At 41.7% G+C, this 20,144-nt stretch overlaps 1 protein-coding gene across 1 annotated transcript in view; it reads left to right on the top strand.

Moving 5' to 3' along the window:
* Positions 1–281: 281 nt before the first annotated feature.
* The window catches only part of LSG1 (large 60S subunit nuclear export GTPase 1), a 33,409-nt gene continuing 13,546 nt past the window's right edge, over positions 282–20,144 (top strand). The window contains exons 1-8 of the mRNA XM_047733373.1: positions 282–439; positions 1,961–2,087; positions 7,465–7,585; positions 7,754–7,840; positions 8,337–8,423; positions 13,171–13,231; positions 14,788–14,964; positions 19,709–20,125. Of these exons, the coding sequence (XP_047589329.1) occupies positions 341–439; positions 1,961–2,087; positions 7,465–7,585; positions 7,754–7,840; positions 8,337–8,423; positions 13,171–13,231; positions 14,788–14,964; positions 19,709–20,125 (1,176 nt within the window). The 5' untranslated portion in view covers positions 282–340. The remainder of the gene's footprint in view (positions 440–1,960; positions 2,088–7,464; positions 7,586–7,753; positions 7,841–8,336; positions 8,424–13,170; positions 13,232–14,787; positions 14,965–19,708; positions 20,126–20,144) is intronic.

The following is a 20,144-nucleotide window of genomic DNA, read 5'->3' as shown; positions in this document are numbered from 1 at the left end:
GCCATGTTTTTCAGGTCTCCTAGTTCCTCACCGGACGTTAAAGATCGACACACGAATCTGGAAGGTACCATTATTTTGATTCACTCATTCCATCCAAACTCGAGATATTCGTAGACATAGCTATAGAAATTAAGTTCCTTGGACATATTCATATTTATATTCTGTAGCAGTGGCAATGAGAGGTATACGAAGGGTAGCTTGGAGTAAGTCATTCCGCCTTCTTTTCAACTCGGGCCTCCGCTACTTGGGCTAGCTTTACGCCACTTCCGGGGACCGAGCTCTTGAATACCGGAAAACGCGCGTGCGGTGCCGGGAGCGTTCGTGCGAGTGTTGTGCTGCCATGGGCAGGCGGAGAGCGGCAGGTCCCGAGACCCTCGGCCGGGCTCTTATCCGCCAGAAGACTCAGCGAAGCCGTAACCACCGTCACAGCGACTTCTGGGTAAGACAGAACTTATCGTGTTTCTTGGCCTTTTTTTCTAGCTATGAGAGTTTGCATGCTGCGAAGCCGCGGGGTCAAAAATCACAGGAAATTTTTGTAGGGAAAAGGACGCCTAAGGAGGGCTCGGAGAGAGGAGTATGTTTAAGTTCCCCTCAGGCGGGTAAGCAGGCCCCCTTTCCATTGAGGCACAGGGCGCAGAGGTCGAGGCGGGAAAGGAGAGCTAGTGTGATGATGAGGCTGTTGGGAGAGCTTGAAGCGTGGTGAATGTAGGGAGCGTTTGAAAGTTTCGGAGCAGAAAAAACGGAAAAGCTACTTCTTTTTTGGTGTTGTTCAAAGAATGACTCCTCCAGGAGCCCGGCTGGTTGCCACCAGAAATACAAAATAACTCAAATGCTTGCTGCATCCTTTTTATTCCCGAACGGTTTCGGTGGATGATGAACACTGCATCTCCAAACCGTGGTGAGCTGGCCCAGTACTTCCCTGGACCTACGGATGAACACACTTTCAGGATCCTAGAACAACGGATGGAGTAGTTTGATGCTTGTTTTTCTGACATACCCCCTACGTATTTGAGATTCGCTGTGCTAACTGTGTGTGCGCGCCACTGTAATACCATCTGATGTCCAGCCATTTTGTACGCAGAGTAAAGGCATACGGGGCTCTTCCATAGTCATCAGGTCCAAGTTACTCTAGACATTAGATCACTGATCATTTTTAGTTGGTTTTGAGGGAACTTGTTACAGTATAACCTTTAGGAAGTGGTAGGAAGATTGAATATGAATTCTTAAACGAATCGGATTTTGATTCTTACTCTGATTTTTTTGCTGACCTGTGGCCTTGAAACCCACCACCTACTCTTTTAATATTCGGGGTTTTTTTATTTATTTGTTCCTGTAATGAGCATGTAGCTAGAATAGTGTTTATCAAACTCTGGATTGCACCTGGGAATCAGTTAAGTAGGTTCCAACTAGTGGTTTTTTAACCCAACAGGATAGAACTCAAAATAGCAGAGTGTATTACATGCGATAAGGTAACTTTGTTTCAGCATTCTTTTTTTTTTCCCCCCATATTCTACTGCTTGGCACAGAATTGTATCATTGTGTGTATCACAGCATCTGAGTCACTATGTAATCTGCATTTTTTACTGTGGGTCTCCATAAAAATTTTCAGTTAAGTCTGCCAGGATCAGAGAGTCTGGATTCAGATTTTCTCTCTACCATTTATTAGCAGCACCTGTAGGCAAATTATTTTTATCTATTTGAAACTGTTTCCTTGTCGGCAAAATAGAGATACAGTAAAATTTATTTCAAAAGCTTTGAAAATTAAATGAAATAATGAATGGAAAGTGCCTGTCGTATCTAAATGTTTACACTCCTAAATGTTAACTGGTATTAGCTTTGACTCTAAAGGGGCTGACACCACCTTCACGACCACAGAACAGTTCCTTGGGAGGTTAGAGTTTGTTCAGATGTCAGAAGCAGAAGAGAACAGCTGTATTATTACCCTGTGTTTTATTCATAGTTGCACACAAGTGAGCTCAATGATGGCTATGATTGGGGTCGTCTTAATCTTCAGTCAGTGACTGAACAGAGCTCCCTGGATGATTTCCTTGCGACTGCGGAACTTGCAGGAACAGAGTTTGTAGCTGGTAAGTTGTTTATTCCCGAGTACATAAGATACTGGTCATTCTTCCAGCTTTGCTGACTCGATGCAAATTTGTCTACTTGGAAGTGTTTTGTGGACCCTACTAAACTCAGAAATGGGTAGTCTTTAACCCAAAGGCAGATATCCCAGAAGAGTGTAGGAAGGTCTGTCTAATCAAGTAGAATCAAACTGTGACATTGAGAATGTGCCACAGTTTTAAAATTAAGCTTTAAAAAACCTTCATATTATACATTGTATCGAGTTCAAGAAACTCAGTCTTTGTAGAAAAATGACCAGTCAGCATTGTGGGGGCAGTACCAGAATTTTCCAGAAAATGTTTTCTGATACCATTGTTAGAAGCCAACTCCCTGGGCCTGCTGTTGTTATGTAGGCAGTTTGAATTGTATTTTAAAGCACTTGTTGACACACTGTAGTGAATTTTCCATGCGTGTAATCTGTTTTAATCACTGCTCTCCCATGTTTTTCTGTATGTGTCTTCTGAGCACTTAGAAAAGTACCTGGCACAGGTAGCATTATAAACTATTTCTGTTGCTCTTTTGTTGTAAACCTTACTGTGCTGTTCAGCGAATTCATTCATTTATTTAAATGTTCTTATTGGGCTCCAGCTGCTCTCAGGAATTGTACTGGCTACTGAGAGTACAGTGTTGAATAAGATAACTTTTGTTTCTGCAGAATTTTGTTTTAGGGGCTATGAAAGAAGTCTGTAGCAAACAATGGGATCATAAAAGATGTAGTTAGTTTTCATTCTGTCTGAAGGACAACTAGGGCCAAGCAAGGAAAGCTTTACGCTGGGGCTGAGTCTCAAAGGATGAGTAGGTATTAAGACAGGTGAGGTGACACAGGACGACGTATCCAGGCAGGTGGAGGACTCAAGCTAGTATGTGAGCAGTAGCTTACCTTGCTCACAAAATGGTTGTAAGTTGGCCTTGCGGGTACTTGAAGTACACAGGGACAGGATGTGATGCGCAAACACTAGGGGGTGGGCAAGGGCTAGAGCCTGAGAGAATAAGGGCTTTAAAGGAATCTTTCGACAAGTTTAAGCAGGTGTCAAACATTATTTAGATTTCATTGTTTTGAAAGATCACTGATGGATTTTGAGGAGGAATGACCAGTTAGATTAGTCCAGCAAGAGAAGTAGGCCAGACTGAAATAGTAGTAATGGAAGAATGGCACAAAGAATCAGAACAAGATTAATAGGGAGATGGAACAAACCAGATGTTGTAGAAAGGCGTGGAGTAAGTGCAAAAGAGTGAGGAGTGGTAGAGCCAGCATTGGAGGAGAGAGAAAAGGGCATAGAAAGAGAGGAAGGTGAGGAAGTAGAGTTCCTGAGCACGTTTTATTCTTTTGAGATAGTTGACTATGGCAGGGAGAAGTACGTGTGTGCGTGTGAGCTTATCTGTGTAATCCAGGTTAGTACCAGTAGGTTATGGGGTAAGAGCCAGCAGAGAGGGAGAGGTTGAAAATACAGCATCTGGGGGCGCCTGGGTGGCTCAGTGGGTTGAAGCCTCTGCCTTCGGTTCAGGTCCTGATCCCAGGGTCCTGGGATCGAGCCCCGCATCGGGCTCTCTGCTCGGCAGGGAACCTGCTTCCTCCTCTCTCTCTGCCTGCCTCTCTGCCTACTTGTGATCTCTGTCTGTCAAATAAATAAATAAAATCTTAAAAAAAAAAAAAAGAAAAGAAAAAAAAAGAAAATACAGCATCTGGTTTCACAGTATCAAAAATTTAAAGTGCATATTTTATGACCTGGTGTTTCCACAATATCTACACTAGATCAGTGGTTCTCAGGGGTTAGCATCAGAATTACCTGGAAAGCAGATTCCTGGGCCCCTTCTCTGGAGATTCAATAGGTGTGGGTTGAGCTTGAGAATTTGCATTTCTGACAAGTTCCCAGATAATGCTGTATTTAAACAGTGAATACTTGGAAACAACCTAAGTGTTCAATAGGTGGGAAAATGGATAAACTGTGGCATAGACATGCTGTGGAATACTATGTGGCAGGTAAAAGGAATGAGGTAAATATGTGGATACTTAAGGATGTCCATGTCCTGTTACCATATGAAAAGACCAAGTTGTGGAGTAGTACACATAGTATGGTACCATTTGCATTAAGAAAATAATCTGACTGGGTCACCTGGGTGGCTCAGTCAGTTAAGCATCTGACTCTTGATTTTGGCTCAGGGCCTTGTGATCAAGCCTCATGTCGGGTCCTGCATCGGTGTGTCTGCACAAGATTCTCTCCCCCCTCCTCCAAAAAAAAGGAAAAGGAAATAATCCGACCAATCTGTATATCTATGTGTATATTAGGAAAAAACTTAGAGGCCTACTCATTTAATCAATAATCTCCAGAGAGAGAACTGAGATTGTAGGGGTGGGCAGAAGAAGGTTAGGGGTGGGTCATAAAGAATGTTTGCCTTTATGGTTGAATTTTTTTAAAAGGAGAGTTTATGGGGGTGCCTGGGTGGGCTCAGTGGGTTAAGCCTCTGCCTTCTGCTCAGGTCATGATGTCAGGGTCCTGGGATCGAGTCCCACATCAGGCTCTCTGCTTGGCAGGGAGTCTGCTTCCTCCTGTCTCTGCCTGCCTCTTTGCCTACTTGTGATCTCTCTCTGTCAAATAAATAAATAAAATCTTAAAAAAAAAAAAAGAGTTTATGTATTATGTAGCTTAAAAATTTTTAATTTTTAGAATCATGAAGGGAAATAGAGTTTAATGAGGAAATGGAACAAAGTCTGAGTCTGGAAGGAGATGGGAATAGAATGGGGTCAAAAGGAAGCTGAAGGTTGGTGTACGCATTAAGAAATGTGTAGAAGAGAAGGTGAAATGGTGGGTATCTAATAGTTTCAGTTTTTCTATTAAGGTAGAAGATCATCTGAAGGGAATGTAGTTAGAGTTCAGGGAATGGAAGAACCAAGAATATAGAGAGATTGTCTTCCTTCTAGGTCAAGTCCTAGGACTTACCTAATGTTGAGCCCATAACATTTGTAGTGACACTGAATTGTCATATAATTAATATATATTTTCTGTATCTTTGGAATCTCTATAATGATAAGAATGTCCTTCTGTATGCTAGTAAGATAGTTGGTGCTTGAGGAATCTCAAGATAGCTTCAGGATGAGGGCTGGTCTCTAGACAGACCTAGTTGGTAATTAGAGGATTGGAATTTTTCGGCACTACCAAGTTAATCACGAAGGACTGATGATTTAATCAATCATGCCTACACAGTGAAACCTTCATAAACCTTTCAAAAATCCATTAATACCTCATTGTTTCATACCTTCTCATTCTTTCCCTTAGTAATGCAGAGGTGATAGAATTCTGTTTCAGTTTTCTACAGTCTGAAGATCCTACTGGACATACAGAGATAGGGGTTCTTAATCAGGAAACTACATATTTCTCTTGTCTATGTGAACCCTGCAAACGGCATGCCAAATTTGTGTGTGTGTGCATGCGCATGTGAGAGAGAGAGAAAATGCGTGTTTTTGGATGGGTCATTGCTTTTTAAATAAATTTTTATATGGGCCCCTGGCCTAACCAAGGAGGGCAGAATAATAAGAAATGCTAAATGTTCTTTGGGAACTCTACTTTTAAAAGATGACACAGGTAGTACTCTTTATTTTCAGCAAATAAGTAAGCGTGATGTTGTGCTGTTTTGTCTTCACCCCTGGTTCCAATAACTGGAGCTTCTAAAACCTTTGTAACTTCCTGAGTTGGGGATGAGAGGAGTGTCTTTTGTTATTCATTATAATCCCCTTACAGCTCTTCCATAGTTTATGTTAATGGGGTTACTTGTGGACCCTAGATAGCTTCTGCAGGGGGCTGATTGCACAAGGAACCAACCCTGTTTTTAGAGGGTTGGAGTTCTGAGGACCTCAGTAGAGGTGCTAGAATTGAGCTCGCCACCAGTAACCAGTGATTGAATCAGTCGTGCCTGTGCAATAAAGCCTCCGTAAAAGCCCATTCAGAGACTTGGCATTTGAAGTGCAACAGTTTTGGGGGACTGAGCCTTTAAACCTGTGGAGGCTTATACAACTCTTGATAGTGTCAGAATATAATGGAATTGTAGGACATGCAGTTGTTGTCCCGAGAGATGGAGAGCTCGTTCCTGGTGTGGGAAAAGACACATTGGGCATCAGGAGTGTTCTGAGTAAAAAGAGTTCACAGCCAAGTGGCTGCTTTATCATGCTACTTGCTGCAGCCCTCAGAGCAATGCTGCTGAAATGGGAACGAGAATGGATAGTTGGCTTTATCTGAGGGTTGGGAGATGAGACAGTGGGTGCAGTGGAATAAGGAACTTTGATGTTTAGTTGGAGACTGGTTGTACTATATGGTTTTGGCCAAATAGGAAAAGAAATGAATCTGTGAGCCTGACGAGGGACTAGGAGAAAAGGAAAGACTCAAGGGGCTAGAGGCATGTAGAGATTAGACAAAGCAGAGTGGGAACATCCACTGGGAGATCACCCTTGGTAGGAGGAATTCTGTGAAAGAATTACCAGATACGGGGCTTGAGGGGTGTGTTTTTTGACTCTTGGTTGAGGATGCATGAATGAAAATAGTGGTTGGGTGGACTGTACTGGAGGTTGCTTGACTGTGCAGATGGAGCTCCTAGATGGTGTTGATGGTCTGACAAGGGTAGCAGACTGTAATCTGCTTAAAGATCAAGAGAAACATTGCTGAAGATGTTCTGTTATCTTTGAATAGGATCTTCCCTTAGCAATTTAGTAAGAAGCTTAACTGGCTTCTCTCAGTGAGTCACCTGCCCGTGGAGACTAGGTGGCTGTGTGTGAAATAGAGACCCAGAGCCCTAGAGCAGAGGTCTCTGTAGTTTATACATGGACATGGCTTTTTATTATTATTATTATTATTCCTTTGAATTGTTATATAGTAGTAATTGTGAATTGGGCATTCATCATAAAACATCCTACATAATTGATGGCCGTGTGATAGTTCACCAGTTTTAACTGGAGTGAGTCTCCTTGCTGAATCTTTACTTCCCCACCCCCCCATTGGGTGATAATTATTCCCCATAAGTAAAATGAGATGGGTTGTACTCAATCTTTGCAATCCCTTCCCACTCTTACTGTTTCTGTTTCCTTGAAATGCATTCAGTATATGGAGTTTTATAAAATGAGTATTTGAAAAAATGATTGGCCTTTTGAAAGCTTTAGTAAAGATTTGTCTCTTTCATTCCTTTTTTGGTAGATAGCTTCACTTGGAAATTATTTATCCAAGGCTGGAGGCATCTACATCAAGAAAGCTCAAATTCTGTTTTAGATGCTATATTTTTTCATTTTAAGGTAATAACTAATATCCACTCAATAGATTGCCACTTCAGTTACAATACTTTCTTTTCTTCTCTAAACAGAGAAGCTTAATATCAAGTTTGTGCATCCTGAGGCTAGAACTGGACTGCTATCTTTTGAGGAGAGCCAGAGAATTAAGAAACTCCACGAAGAAAACAAACAGTTCTTGAGTGTGCCACGGAGGTGAGTTGAGCAGAAATGTAGGACATTATAAGGCATCCTGAGTATAAAATTTTTCATTTGATGTTCTTTCTTTTCCTGTTTCCTTTTATCACTGCCATTATTAAATCCAAATCCCCTGTTTTATTTTGGTAATTCACATGGAATTTTTTTTCTCTGTGATTGTTTCAGACCAAAGTGGGACAAAAACACTAGTCCAGAAGAACTCAAACAGGCAGAGAAAGATAACTTTCTAGAATGGAGACGTCAACTTGTCCGGTGAGTGTTGGAATATAGAAAGATTGGTCTTGAAATTCTGAGCCTAGCATTTTGGTGTGTTTGCGTTGGTCTTTGCATTTTGAAGGCCTGATTCTTTTAAAAAGAAATGGTAGATTTCTTCTTTCGAGTGCAAATTCTGTGTGTGACCAGCGTTACTGGGTACAAGTGCATCTTGGCACAAAGATGATAAATTGATTACTCCACTCCATTCCTGGCCTTCACTCCCTCATACTCTTTTCTAGCCGTTAGTCACCCTGGAGTTGATCACTGCTCTCTTAAGCATTCTTCCAGAAGGAGGTGTGTGGGAGAAATGTTATTTTGAATGTCTAGGGCTTAAATAAATATAAAATTTCAAGTTTGATTTTCATTTGGCTCAGTAGAAATTAATAACAGTTTGATAGTTAATATTTGCAATGCAGTGAATTTGAGTGTTTTTACTATTTGAAACCTTCGATTATAATCTGGCAAAGATAAAAACTTTTCATTCTAAAGCCAGGCTAGAAGAGGAACAAAAATTGCTGTTGACTCCATTTGAAAGAAATTTGGACTTCTGGCGCCAGCTCTGGAGGGTGATTGAGAGAAGGTAAGTTACCATTTTCCTTTTGTGTAACTAAGACATTAATGGTATTAGATTAGATTCAGATGTTGGTAAATGCTCATAGACCCCAGGAGCCGGGGTGCTCAGGGATTAAGCTATGCAAATGGCTATTGAGAATTATTATAAAAACTGAAAGTGTAATGCTATATTTCTTTCAAGTATAGATTTTTTTTTTAATTAAGTAAACATGTTGATAAGTGTGTGAGAATGGTGAATGTTTTCTGTAAGATGAGTTCTGAAGTACCTACAGTTATTTCAACAGATGTCTGTTGATTCCTCTTGGAAATATGGGTGTGAAAGGGGTAGATGTCTGCTTGCAAAGAGAAAATATGTTGTATTGGGGGGGATCGGGGGCACAGGAATGAAGTGCAGTCTTTCCTAAGATGATCAGTACATGGTAAATCCAGAGTGTGATTCTTGCTGTATTACAGATAGAAAGGCAGTGGGCCAAGTTAAAACAGAGGAAGGAGCACCTGGTAAGGATTGTGGGACTCAAGGAGTGATTTGTTTTAATTGGAATTAGTAGTGATGGTCGCACAACTTTGCAAATATACTAAACACTACTGAATCGTAAACTTTAATTTTTTTTTAAAGATTTTATTTATTTATTTGACAGACAGAGATCACAGGTAGGCAGAGAGAGAGAGAGTGGGAAAAGCAGGCTACCTGCTGAGCAGAGAGCCCCATGTGGGGCTACATCCCAGGACCCTGGGATCATGACCTGAGCCACTGAGCCACCCATGCACCCCTGAATCGTAAACTTTTAAACGGTTTAATTTTGGGGCGCCTGGCCCAAATCTCTCTGCCTGCCTCTCTGACTACTTGTGATCTCTCTCTCTGTCAAATAAATAAATGAAATCTTTAAAAAAATAACAAAAATAAAATAAAAGGGTTAATTTTATGATGTATGGATTATATCTTAATTTTTTTTTAAAGATTTTATTTATTTTATTTATTTGACAGAGATCACAAGTAGGCAGAGAGGCAGGCAGAGAGAGGAGGAAGCAGGCTCCCTGCTGAGCAGAGAGCCCAATGTGGGGCTCAATCCCAGGACCCTGGGATCATGACCTGAGCCGAAGGCAGAGGCTTAACCCACTGAGCCACCCAGGCACCCCCCCCCCCTTTTCTTTTTTAAGTCACTTGCATACCTTCTCCATCCTACTCCTGCAGGGGCAGAGAGAAGGCTGTTGGGCTGGAATATAGGGAAGTCAGGGTAACAAGGCAAATCTCTAAAGAGTCTAGAAAGTAGAAGCTTGCTTCTGATTCCCAGACTCTGTGCAGGCCCCTTTGATTCAGTTAGGCTTGAACAAGGCTCAAGAAGACCCACTGATCCTGGGGAACTTCTGTGGAGCACAGTGGATCTCTTCTTCAGGACCTCTTGAGCAGTTAAAGATGTGTACTACTGCTTCCAAAGAAAAATGGTAACAAGGTTTAACATATGGAAACCTGGGGCGCCTGGGTGGCTCAGTGGTTAAAGCCTCTGCCTTTGGCTCAGGTCATGATCCCAGAGTCCTGGGATCAAGTCCCGCATCGGGCTCTCTGCTCAGCAGGGAGCCTGCCTCCTCCTCTCTCTCTCTCTCTCTCTCTCTCTCTCTGCCTGCCTCTCTGCCTACTTGTGATCTGTCTGTGAAATAAACAAATAAAAATCTTAAAAAAAAAAAAAACATATGGAAACCTGGCCTTGGAATACCCCCATCTGCATATTTAACAGTATTGTTTTGTTTTTCTGCTTGTTTTTTTGATTTTAGGTTTTCTCCTACTTTCTACATTGTCTGACTTTACTCCCTATTCCTTTTTTTTTAATTTATTCTGGTTTCTGACTTTTATGTAAGAGGCCTCCCTCAGGTATCAAGTGACTTTTTTTAAAGATGTTTATTTGTTTATTTGGGGGATAGAGAGAGAGAGCACAAGCGGTGCGGGGAAAGGTGGGGAGGGTAGGGCAGGGGGAGAGGGAGAAGCACGCTCCCCACTGAGCAGGGAGCCCAACAGAGGGCTTGATCCCAGGACCCTGGGATCATGCGTGACCTGAGCTGAAGACAGATGTTTAATCGACTGAGCCACCCAGGCACCCCAGTGTGATTATATTTAGGAATGAAGCATTCTTAGGGCACCTAGGGAGGCTCAGTGAGTTAAGCATCTGCTTCAGACTCAGGTCATAATCTCAGGGTTCTGGGATCGAGTTCTGCATCAGGCTCCTTGCTCAGCAGGGAGCCTGCTTCTCACTCTGCCTGGCGCTCCCCCTGCTTGTGCTCTCTCTTGCTTACTCTGTCTGACAAAGTATAAAAAAAAAAGAAGAAGAAGCATTATAAACATGATTGACAAGACCACCTGTTTGGTTAGAATTTGCCGACTGTGGACTTCACTGTACAGGACCAAGTAGGGGTCAATTTTATTCTGTTGGAATACCCCTAAGATGTTAGGATTTGTAGGGGTTTTCCCTAGAGCCAGTCAGTTTCTTAAAAAGAATGGTCTCCTGCCAAGAGCATGGCTAAAGGTGGTGGGTGGTAGGATGCAAAGAAGTTGTGCATTTCCACTATTTGCTGCATAGACTTGTTTAATCCCCTCTTCTTCAGTATCGCACCATTTTCCCACCTTCTGTGCTTGAGGTCTCAAGTCTTCAGCTTCTCAGGTTCATTTTCTCCATAATAGACCCTAGCCTTCTGCCATTGGGATAGGAGATTGAGGAGGTGTAGTTGCCTACCTCGATGGCACAGGAGAGCAGACCTAAGAGCTCCTCATTCAGATTGATTGCAGTTTTACACTTCACCCTTGCCTAGAGACCTTGCATCGGACACTTCATATCTGCTCCCTCAGGGCTGGGGAGTATGAACAGACTTGCTTCTTGACTGGGCTACCATGTCTCAATTGCTGCTGTTCTTTCTCTTTGTCCTAATAAGCTTCAGAGTTTACTTTCATTCTTAGAGGTTTTGAGAGGGAAGCATATGTGTTCATTCTTTCAAACTTGACAGAATGGCCCTTTACCCATCTTTTATGTCCCTAAATAAGCACCTGGTTTCCTGAGAGGGAGCCTGTACTTGTTGAAACTCCTCACTTCAGTTATTTTACAGTGTTACTTGCTCTGTTACTTTCATTATGAGGTATTTCTCTTTTTATAAAAGAGCATGTTTGTAACTTGCGGTATATAGTTTTTATCACATGGAAGTAGTTCTGATTGACATAGAAATATTATTGAAGTGACTACTGCCACATTTTTTAACAGGAAATATTTATTGATGTGTTTGGTACAACAGATGTCTCCTGTTTGGTAACAAGGTAGCTAAGCCATCTGCCTCTTTAATTTCAAGCGTAGTTATTGGAAAAGATTTGATGTATACCCTGTCACTGAAATGCAGGAAGCTGCTGGGGCACTGAGGGCAGAACTCCGTATTCAGGAGGATAAGGCACTATTGTACTGCAGAAGCCTTTCCTGGTACACGGTCAGCACTTTGCTCTGCAGCCTCAGGCAGCACGAAGCAAGCGGTCTGAAGTTTGTCTTCTCTTCCTGGTGTCTGCTTGTTTGCAGGTAGACCTGATGTGGGTGGACCTTGCAGTTTTAGTTTATTAGGCTTTGTCCATGTTTTGCAGTCATTGTTGCATTTACTGTTAAATCCTCACAGTTTGGGAAAGTGGTAGGTAATACCTTAAGGAAGAAATACCGGGACCCACTTAATTAGAGAACTTAACAATTTGTCATTAATTAGCAAGTCTGTGAATTCTTGGAATCACAATATTATGCTGGAAATTTATTCTGAAAGAACATGCACTTGGATTGTTAAAGCCCTGCCTTAAATGGTAAGTTTGATTTAATACAATTCCTCCGTGTCCAGCCTAGTTGCATAAACATTACCTCAGAACAGGCTAACCAGACCCGGCTTTTTAGGAGACCACTGTGCGCGCGCCTGTGGCTTGTTTCCTTCTGGTGGCAGCCAGCCGCTAGAGCATCTCTTCTAGCCGTGGAGGCAGAATGAAAGGAGGATCCTCCCAGAGAAGTAGGAGATTTATTCTCAAAGCACTCGGCTGCTCTAGTCCCTACTGCATTTGCGAGGGCTCTGAGGAGCTTGCTCTCGGCCACAGAAAGTTTTCTTATTGCTGCATCTTCTGTGTGATGCAGAAGTTGGACTCCTTGGTCCTGCTTCAGTGTGCCATCTTAAGTTGATATTTTCCCTTTTTGTATTTTAGCCATTTCAATGCTTCGTTGTTAAAACTGGTGGGTGATGAGTTGCTAGATTTGTTTTTTTTCTCTTCAGCCCTGGGCTTAACTAAGATACAGGCTTTGATAGTGGCAGCTGTCAGCAAGTGATTTATTCATTTTCTTTTGAGGCCTGAACACCAGTGTAGATTAGGTATTGAGTACACAGTAGACCTCCCCTTGGACTGAAGTATTTGGAATACTCTTGCCTCACCAGAAGAGTTTACTAGAAGATACAGTTGAGCCTTAGAATGAAACATCAGAGGCTCTCTAGGACATGGAACAGCAAGAGAATGTTATGATTACAAGCACGTCCTCTGGTCCAGATTGACTCTCCATTCCAGCTCCATCACTTAGCAGCTGGTGACCTTAGACAAGTGTCTTCACTGTCCTATGCCTCAGTTTCCTCATAGGTAAACTGGGGGTAATTGTACCTTAAAACGTTAAATGTGTCAAATGCTTAATGTGTGGAAACTGCTATTGTTGTTATATGGTCAGTGTTGCACCTCACAGTGATTAGAGTATCTCCCCTTTCTTTTTCAGCGATATCGTGGTCCAGATAGTAGATGCTCGAAACCCACTCCTGTTTAGATGTGAGGATTTGGTAAGTGAAGTGTGACAATTCAGATGTGAAGTTCTTGGAGCCGCAGCGGGAGGACCGCATCACTGGTAGCAGTCCCTGCTGGCAAGCGTTCAGTTCTGTCCTCTAGCTGTGTTCAAGGAGGCCTCTTCATGTGTACTGCTGCTCCTTAGACAGGTGTCTTCCATCAGAAACTAGTATTACCATCTGCAGGAAGGACAAACACCTGACTTTTCTAGCTTTTAGTTTAGAAGCCAGTTTGTTAATAGACATTTGCCAGTGTTTCTCATTTTTTAAGAGACATCAGTTGAACTGGCATTGTACTTACTAGTCACAGCTTACCCATACTATTAAGTTCTCTCTCTTCACACCTTAGTTATTACCTCTTGTGATATTTTACAAGCAAACTAAGTTTGTAAAACACCAGCAGGAGTAACAATTAAGGAGTGAAGGCTACATGAAATGAAATACAGGTTTTAAATTAATAAAACACTGTACACATGTGAAGTACTCCTGTTAGTGTTTGGGTCCATAATAGTAATAGTCCAGAATATTTTTTTACAGATTTTGTTTATGGGACGCCTGCGTAGCTCAGTTGGTTGAGCATCTGCCTTTGGCTCAGGTCATGATCCCAGGGTCCTGGGATCAAGCCCCACACGGGGCTTCATCCCAGGGTCCTGGGATCAAGCCCCACACGGGGCTTCTTTCTCAGCAAGGAGCCTGCTTCTCCTTCTACATGCTGCTCCTCCTGCTTGTGTGCTCTCTCTCTCTTTGACAAATAAATAGACAAAATCTTTAAAAAAAAAAAAAGATATTAGGTATTTATTTGATAGCACACAAGCTGCAGGGAACAGCAGGCAGAGGGAGAGGGAGAAGCAGGCTCCCCGCTGAGCAGGGAGCCCAGTGTAGGGCTCAGTCTCAGGATCCCAAGATCATGACCCTAGCTGAAGGCAGATGCCCAAACAGCTGAGTCACCCAGGCACCCTGCTGCAGAATATTTTTAAATTCACTGGTGAGGGACAAAAATCAGAATGCTAAAACTCTTATGAGGTCTGCTTTTATATCTTGTTTCCTAATGAAGAGCTGTGGTTGTGAATTAATTTCAGTTACTGGGTCTTGTTTTTCTTTTAGTCTTCAAAAAGTATTTTTTACGTGAAAAGATGAGATTATATTGGCTGTCATCACTTGGCTGAAAAATAATCCCTGCTGGCTGGGAAACGTCCTAATTTTGCATTTCTTAAACTTTTGTATAAAAGAAACAACTCAGCACTATTAAAGAGAGGAGCTACAATCTTTAAAGAAAAATAATCTATTATACTTCAACAGGGTAGGAGAGCATTTCCTTTTACCCTTTCCAGTTGCTAATATTGAGGGTATTTTTAGGTATATATTATCTAACTTTTTCAGAGCTTGTTGAGAAGGATCAGTAGAAAAGTACCAGGATAGAAAATCTTTAAATTAGGATTGACTTAAAACTGAGGGCAGTAAAAACCTTTAGTACTCTATGGGGGCTTTCAGTATAATTAGCCCAGTTTTCACTTGTTTGAAGAGGCCTTTCTAAATACCTTTGTCTTGCCTAGGAATGTTATGTGAAGGAAATAGATGATAATAAGGAAAACGTCCTTCTGATAAATAAGGCCGATTTGTTGACTGCTGAGCAGCGGAGTGCCTGGGCCACATACTTTGAACAAGAAAATGTGAAGATTATCTTCTGGTCAGCTTTGGCTGAAGCCATTCAGCTAGCTGGTGACACTGAGGTAACCCTGGGAGACTTTTTGAGGTTGCGTTTCTGGGAAGAAGATTTCAGTTTCTGGTTAGTAAGCTTTGTTTTCCCTTATTGAAAATTAATGGTAATCCAAATGCTCTGGTAGTAGGGTAACGTATAGAAAAATGAGCCACAAGGTTACTTTCCCTGGTTGTCAAATAATCTGATGTCTCTGGGGCTGTATGGTACACACTGATACTAGCTATAATTTTTTTATTTTTTTAGATTGATTTTTTTTTTTTTTTAAGATTTTATTTATTTATTTGACAGAGATCACAAGTAGACAGGCAGGCAGAGAGAGAGAGGAGAAAGCAGACTTTCTCCTGCTGAGCAGAGAACCCGATGGGGGGCTTGATCCCAGGTCCTGGGATCTTGACCCAAGCTGAAGGCAGAGGCTTTACCCACTGAGCCACCCAGGCGCCCCTATTTTTTTAGATTTTTGACAGGAAATTATATAGGAAGTCTAATAATGATTTTGTAATTGTTTTTAATAGAAGGCGGTACAACTGAAGGGTTTAACTCTACTTCTCAGGACTTGATTAGAATCTCTTTTGACATTGTTTTCAAAACAAATAAATGAAGTAATCCTAAAGATATACCATGTTATCTTATTTTTTTTTTCTTTTAAGATTTTATTTATTTTTTGAGACAGAGAGCACAAGCAGGGGGAGGGGCAGGAGAGGGAAAAGGAGAAGCAGACTTCCTGCTGAGCAGGGAGCCCCATGCGATGCGGGGCTCCGTCCCAGGCTCCTGGCATCATGACCTGAGCCAAAGGCAGATGCTTAACTGAGCTACCCAGGCACCCTATGCCATGGTTTTTTTTTGTTTTGTTTTTGTTTTTTTATCTATTTATTTGACAGGCAGAGAGGCAGGCAAGGGGCAGGGGGAAGCAGGCCCCCTGTTGAGCACAGAGCCCAATGCAGGTCTTGATCTCAGGACCCCAGGATCATGACCCGAGCTGAAGGCTGATGCCTTAACCCACTGAGCCCCACCCAGGCGCCCCAATATACAATGTTATTTTTTAACCTAAATTTTACAGAAACAGTTTGGAGTGTTTTTGTTTTTGTTTAAGTAATTTCTGCACGCAGTGTGGGGCTTGAGATCACAACCCCAAGATCTAGAGTCACATGCGCCACCAACTGAGCCAGCCAGGCACCCCTGGGGTGTATTTTCTAATAAAAAACATAACTATTAACTAGTAATAGCTATGAAGTACTATTAGTAGTAGAATCTTAGAGCTGAAAGAGACTTAAAGTGATGCCTTTTTCCCTAGCCTTTTCCTTTCATCTCTGTCAACCATCTGTAGGCTATTTTGTATGTTGAGCTGAGTGCCAGTGAACAAAATGCCCTCCCCTTGATGAGCTCACAGGTAGCTCCATGAATTCCTTCCCTTACCTTCATGGCAGACAGTCATATAATCTCTGTTATTTATCTGTGTTAAATGATAGAGACTAGGTAGCTCACTCTATCTACCTTTAGAAAGTTTTTCAGTTCAGTGAAGCCAAGGCAGCCTCCCTAGCCTTTGATCTGTGGGCTCTTCTTTGTCCCCTTAGTCCTCTCTGTGTATATTTTCTGGTGTCCTACTCATCATGGACACAGTATCTGGGACACTGTTCATCTCAAGTGCCTGTCTCCCTGTGTCAGGAAACACTTAGAGTTGGTGGCACCTAATTGTATGTGTTAATATTCAGAGGGATGACTATGTCCTGTGATCAGAATATTCCCGGTAATTCCGTTTTTGTTTTTGTTAGTTCACCCCATTTCAGAGGAGCTGAAGCTCGTGGCTCATTTAACCTATGAACAACAAAATCCCTCAAATATTTTTTTTTTTTAAAGATTTTATTTATTTATTTGACAGAGAGAGATCACAAGTAGACGGAGAGGCAGGCAGAGAGAGACAGAGAGAGAGAGAGGGAAGCAGGCTCCCTGCTGAGCAGAGAGCCCGATGCGGGACTCGATCCCAGGACCCTGAGATCATGACCTGAGCCGAAGGCAGCGGCCTAACCCACTGAGCCACCCAGGTGCCCTCAAATATTTTTTAAAAAAGAAAAAACTTATGCAAATCTGATCCCATATTTACATGTGGAAGAAGTTTTTCATTTTGTGTTTACCTCAATTTAGGACATATAATTACTCTGAAATATTGTTAGCGATTTAGGGCTAAGAGAATTCATTTTGGTTGTACAGTTTGCTTTTCTCTCCTCCTAGCTTTGAATCTACAAGTTTTGTGTGTTTGTCCTCTGTATTCTTTCCAGTCATTAATAACATTGTTAAGCAGATTAGGACCAAGCCAAGAACTCCGTAACCTTTTGTGAACTTACTGAGCCCCCCTGTAAGCATTTTGATGTGATGAATACAGATGTTTTCACAAGGATGTAACAATAATAATTATTCCATTGTTACTATTGTTAATAAAAACTAAACCATAGGGGCACCTGGGTGGCTCATGGGTTAAAGCCTCTGCCTTCTGCTCAGATCATGATCCCAGGGTCCTGGGATCAAGCCTTGCATCGGGCTGTCTGCTCGGCAGGGAGCCTGCTTCCTCCTCTCTCTCTGCCTGCCTCTCTGCCGACTTGTAATCTGTCTGTCAAATAAATAAATCTTTAAAAAAAAAAAACTAAACCATAGAAAGCTTATTCTGTGCCAGGTACTGTTGTCCTAAGCACTTTATACATTGTATTCATTTAATCATCTCAGCAATAAGTGTAAGTGCTTATTATCCTCAGGCAGTCAGTCTGGCTTCTTGGGTTGTCTTCTTAACCGTTATTTCTGTGTTTCAACTCTTTTCTGTTGAGATCAATGTTTTATGGAAATTTTTTTTTTTTTAAAGATTTTATTTATTTATTTGACAGAGAGAGATCACAAGTAGACGGAGAGGCAGGCAGAGAGAGAGAGAGAGAGAGGGAAGCAGGCTTCTTGCTGAGCAGAGAGCCCGATGTGGGACTCGATCCCAGGACCCTGAGATCATGACCTGAGCCGAAGGCAGCGGCTCAACCCACTGAGCCACCCAGGCGCCCCCCGGAAATTTTTTTTAATAAATATTTATCACTGTATTACTTAGCCCTGATGTATCAACCCCATAACTATCAAAAATGGAAAAAAGATAGTTTCTATATCGGTGGTATTCCCCGAACTGTTAACCAAGTAGTACCTTGGTGACTGTCTTTCTAGGGTTCCCAGCTGCCTTGTAGACTTGCTTCCATACCCAATTCTGAGTTGGCAGAGCATGGTTATGGAAGATACTATTTCTCCCTTTTTAAGTTAGCCATCATTTACTTCTCCCAAGTCTTTCTGAAGTGTCTGCCGTTTTTCATGATCTCCTCAGACCAATAACCAGCTACTGTTGTGATACCAAAGCTAGCATCACATCTGTCATTTGACTGTCAAACATGAATTTATTGGAAATAGTTTGATAGTCACTGTTTTCTCATATGAAATTTGGTTCTTCCTTTGCAATTGTTTGACCCCTTCTTACTTGGGGGAAAAAAAATTTTCAGATTTCAAGCTGAGTACTTTTGTTTTCTCTTGGCTGTCTGTTAAATTGCACTCTTTTCCCCCCACCAAGGTATTGACTTTTCCCTTCTTTTTATTTTTAATATAACTGGCACAAAGTTCTTTTGTTGTCTTTATCATTTTTTCTGAACCTAAACTGCTTCTAGTTTTAGTAGTTTTTTTAATATACATCCACATTCAGTTCACATTATTGTTTTGTTTCTTTCATATTTTAAACAATCCAGAAGAGCTTACAATGAAGACATACCGTCTTTATATTCATTGCTCTCATAGAAATTGCTTCTAGTTCTATAGTTCTATTATAAGCCATGCTGCCATGTTTCTTTTTGACTTGCCAGACCTGAGCATGAAATCATGCCTATTTTCCCTAACATTTTGTTTATATCTCTACTTTCCTAAAATTTAGGATACTTGTTTAACTGAGTTCATAGTGTCCTCTTCTGTGATGGCTACTCATTCTAACACTAGGTAATTTAGAAATGATTTAAAGTTGCATCACTTTTAAATCCAAACCCATCCTCTTGTTAAATTAATAATACTGTATATTGTCTTGCTTTTGCTTTATTATCAGTAGGAATTCAGAAGAATTAACACATCCTTGAAGAGTAAATGATTCGTATCTTTCTCTTTGCTTATGTGAATAAGTTTCACATGTGGAGTTGAGTTTTGTTGCTTCTGCATTTCATCCAGAGGGAGCTATGCTCCACAGTGCTTTGATTTATTAAAGGCGATTACAAAGGAATAGCAGTTCCCTGTAACATGTAAATCATGGTCTTTAAAAATGGAAATGTAAAAAGAAACTCAAATTATAAACCATGCCCTTCTTGTTTTGTGCAAAGAAGAGAATGTTAAATATTTTATCATTAATGAGAAATGCTTTGTTCTACAGCTTGGTGCAAAATAACATACTGCTAAAGAAGTCAGCTTGACACCAGCTTTTTCTAAACTCTTGCTTTTTTTAAAGATGTATCTGTTACAAACATAATGTGTAAAGTGAAGGTCCACTGCTCCTCCCGTCCCCAGAGAGCACCACTTCTGCTAGTTTGTTGTGTCCTTTCACCAAAAAGTTTACCTTGTCTCCCTGTTTCATCTTTTCTGGTCTCCTTCATAACTTGTCCTGTCCTGTCTTCATCTGAGATAACCAGCTCTGAGTACATTCACTAGGGTGGAAGGTGCCGTTGTCATACACTTCTGAACTTTGGTGGTTTCTGTCCTCTCTTCAGGAGCAGGTGAAAGGGGATGCTGGAGAAACCAACACAGCCGAGTCTGAAAAGTCCAGTTGTGATGAGGCTGTGGTCTCATGCAGTGAGCCCGGACATCTCCCAGACACCAGTTCCCTCGCACTCAGTGACGTTGCCCCTAGCGATGAAGACTCCAGTGAGTATGAGGACTGTCCGGAGGAGGAGGAAGAGGTTTGGCAGACATGCTCGGAAGAGGATAGCAATCCTGACGAAGAGGCCTGTGGCCTGGACTGGCAGGGAAGCTGTCCTGTGGATTCTGAGGCTCAGGGTAGCAAGACCCTGCGGAAGGAGTGCACACACAATTTTACCCACCTGGTATCGAGGCAGGAATTGTTGGAGATCTTTAAGCAGCTGCACACTGGGAAGAAGGTGAAAGACGGACAACTTACAGTTGGACTGGTAAGATGAAATAGGTCCT

Source organism: Lutra lutra, chromosome 1 (genome assembly GCF_902655055.1).
Source record: "Lutra lutra chromosome 1, mLutLut1.2, whole genome shotgun sequence".
NCBI lineage: Eukaryota > Metazoa > Chordata > Mammalia > Carnivora > Mustelidae > Lutra > Lutra lutra.
This window is presented reverse-complemented; position numbering and strand designations above follow the sequence as displayed.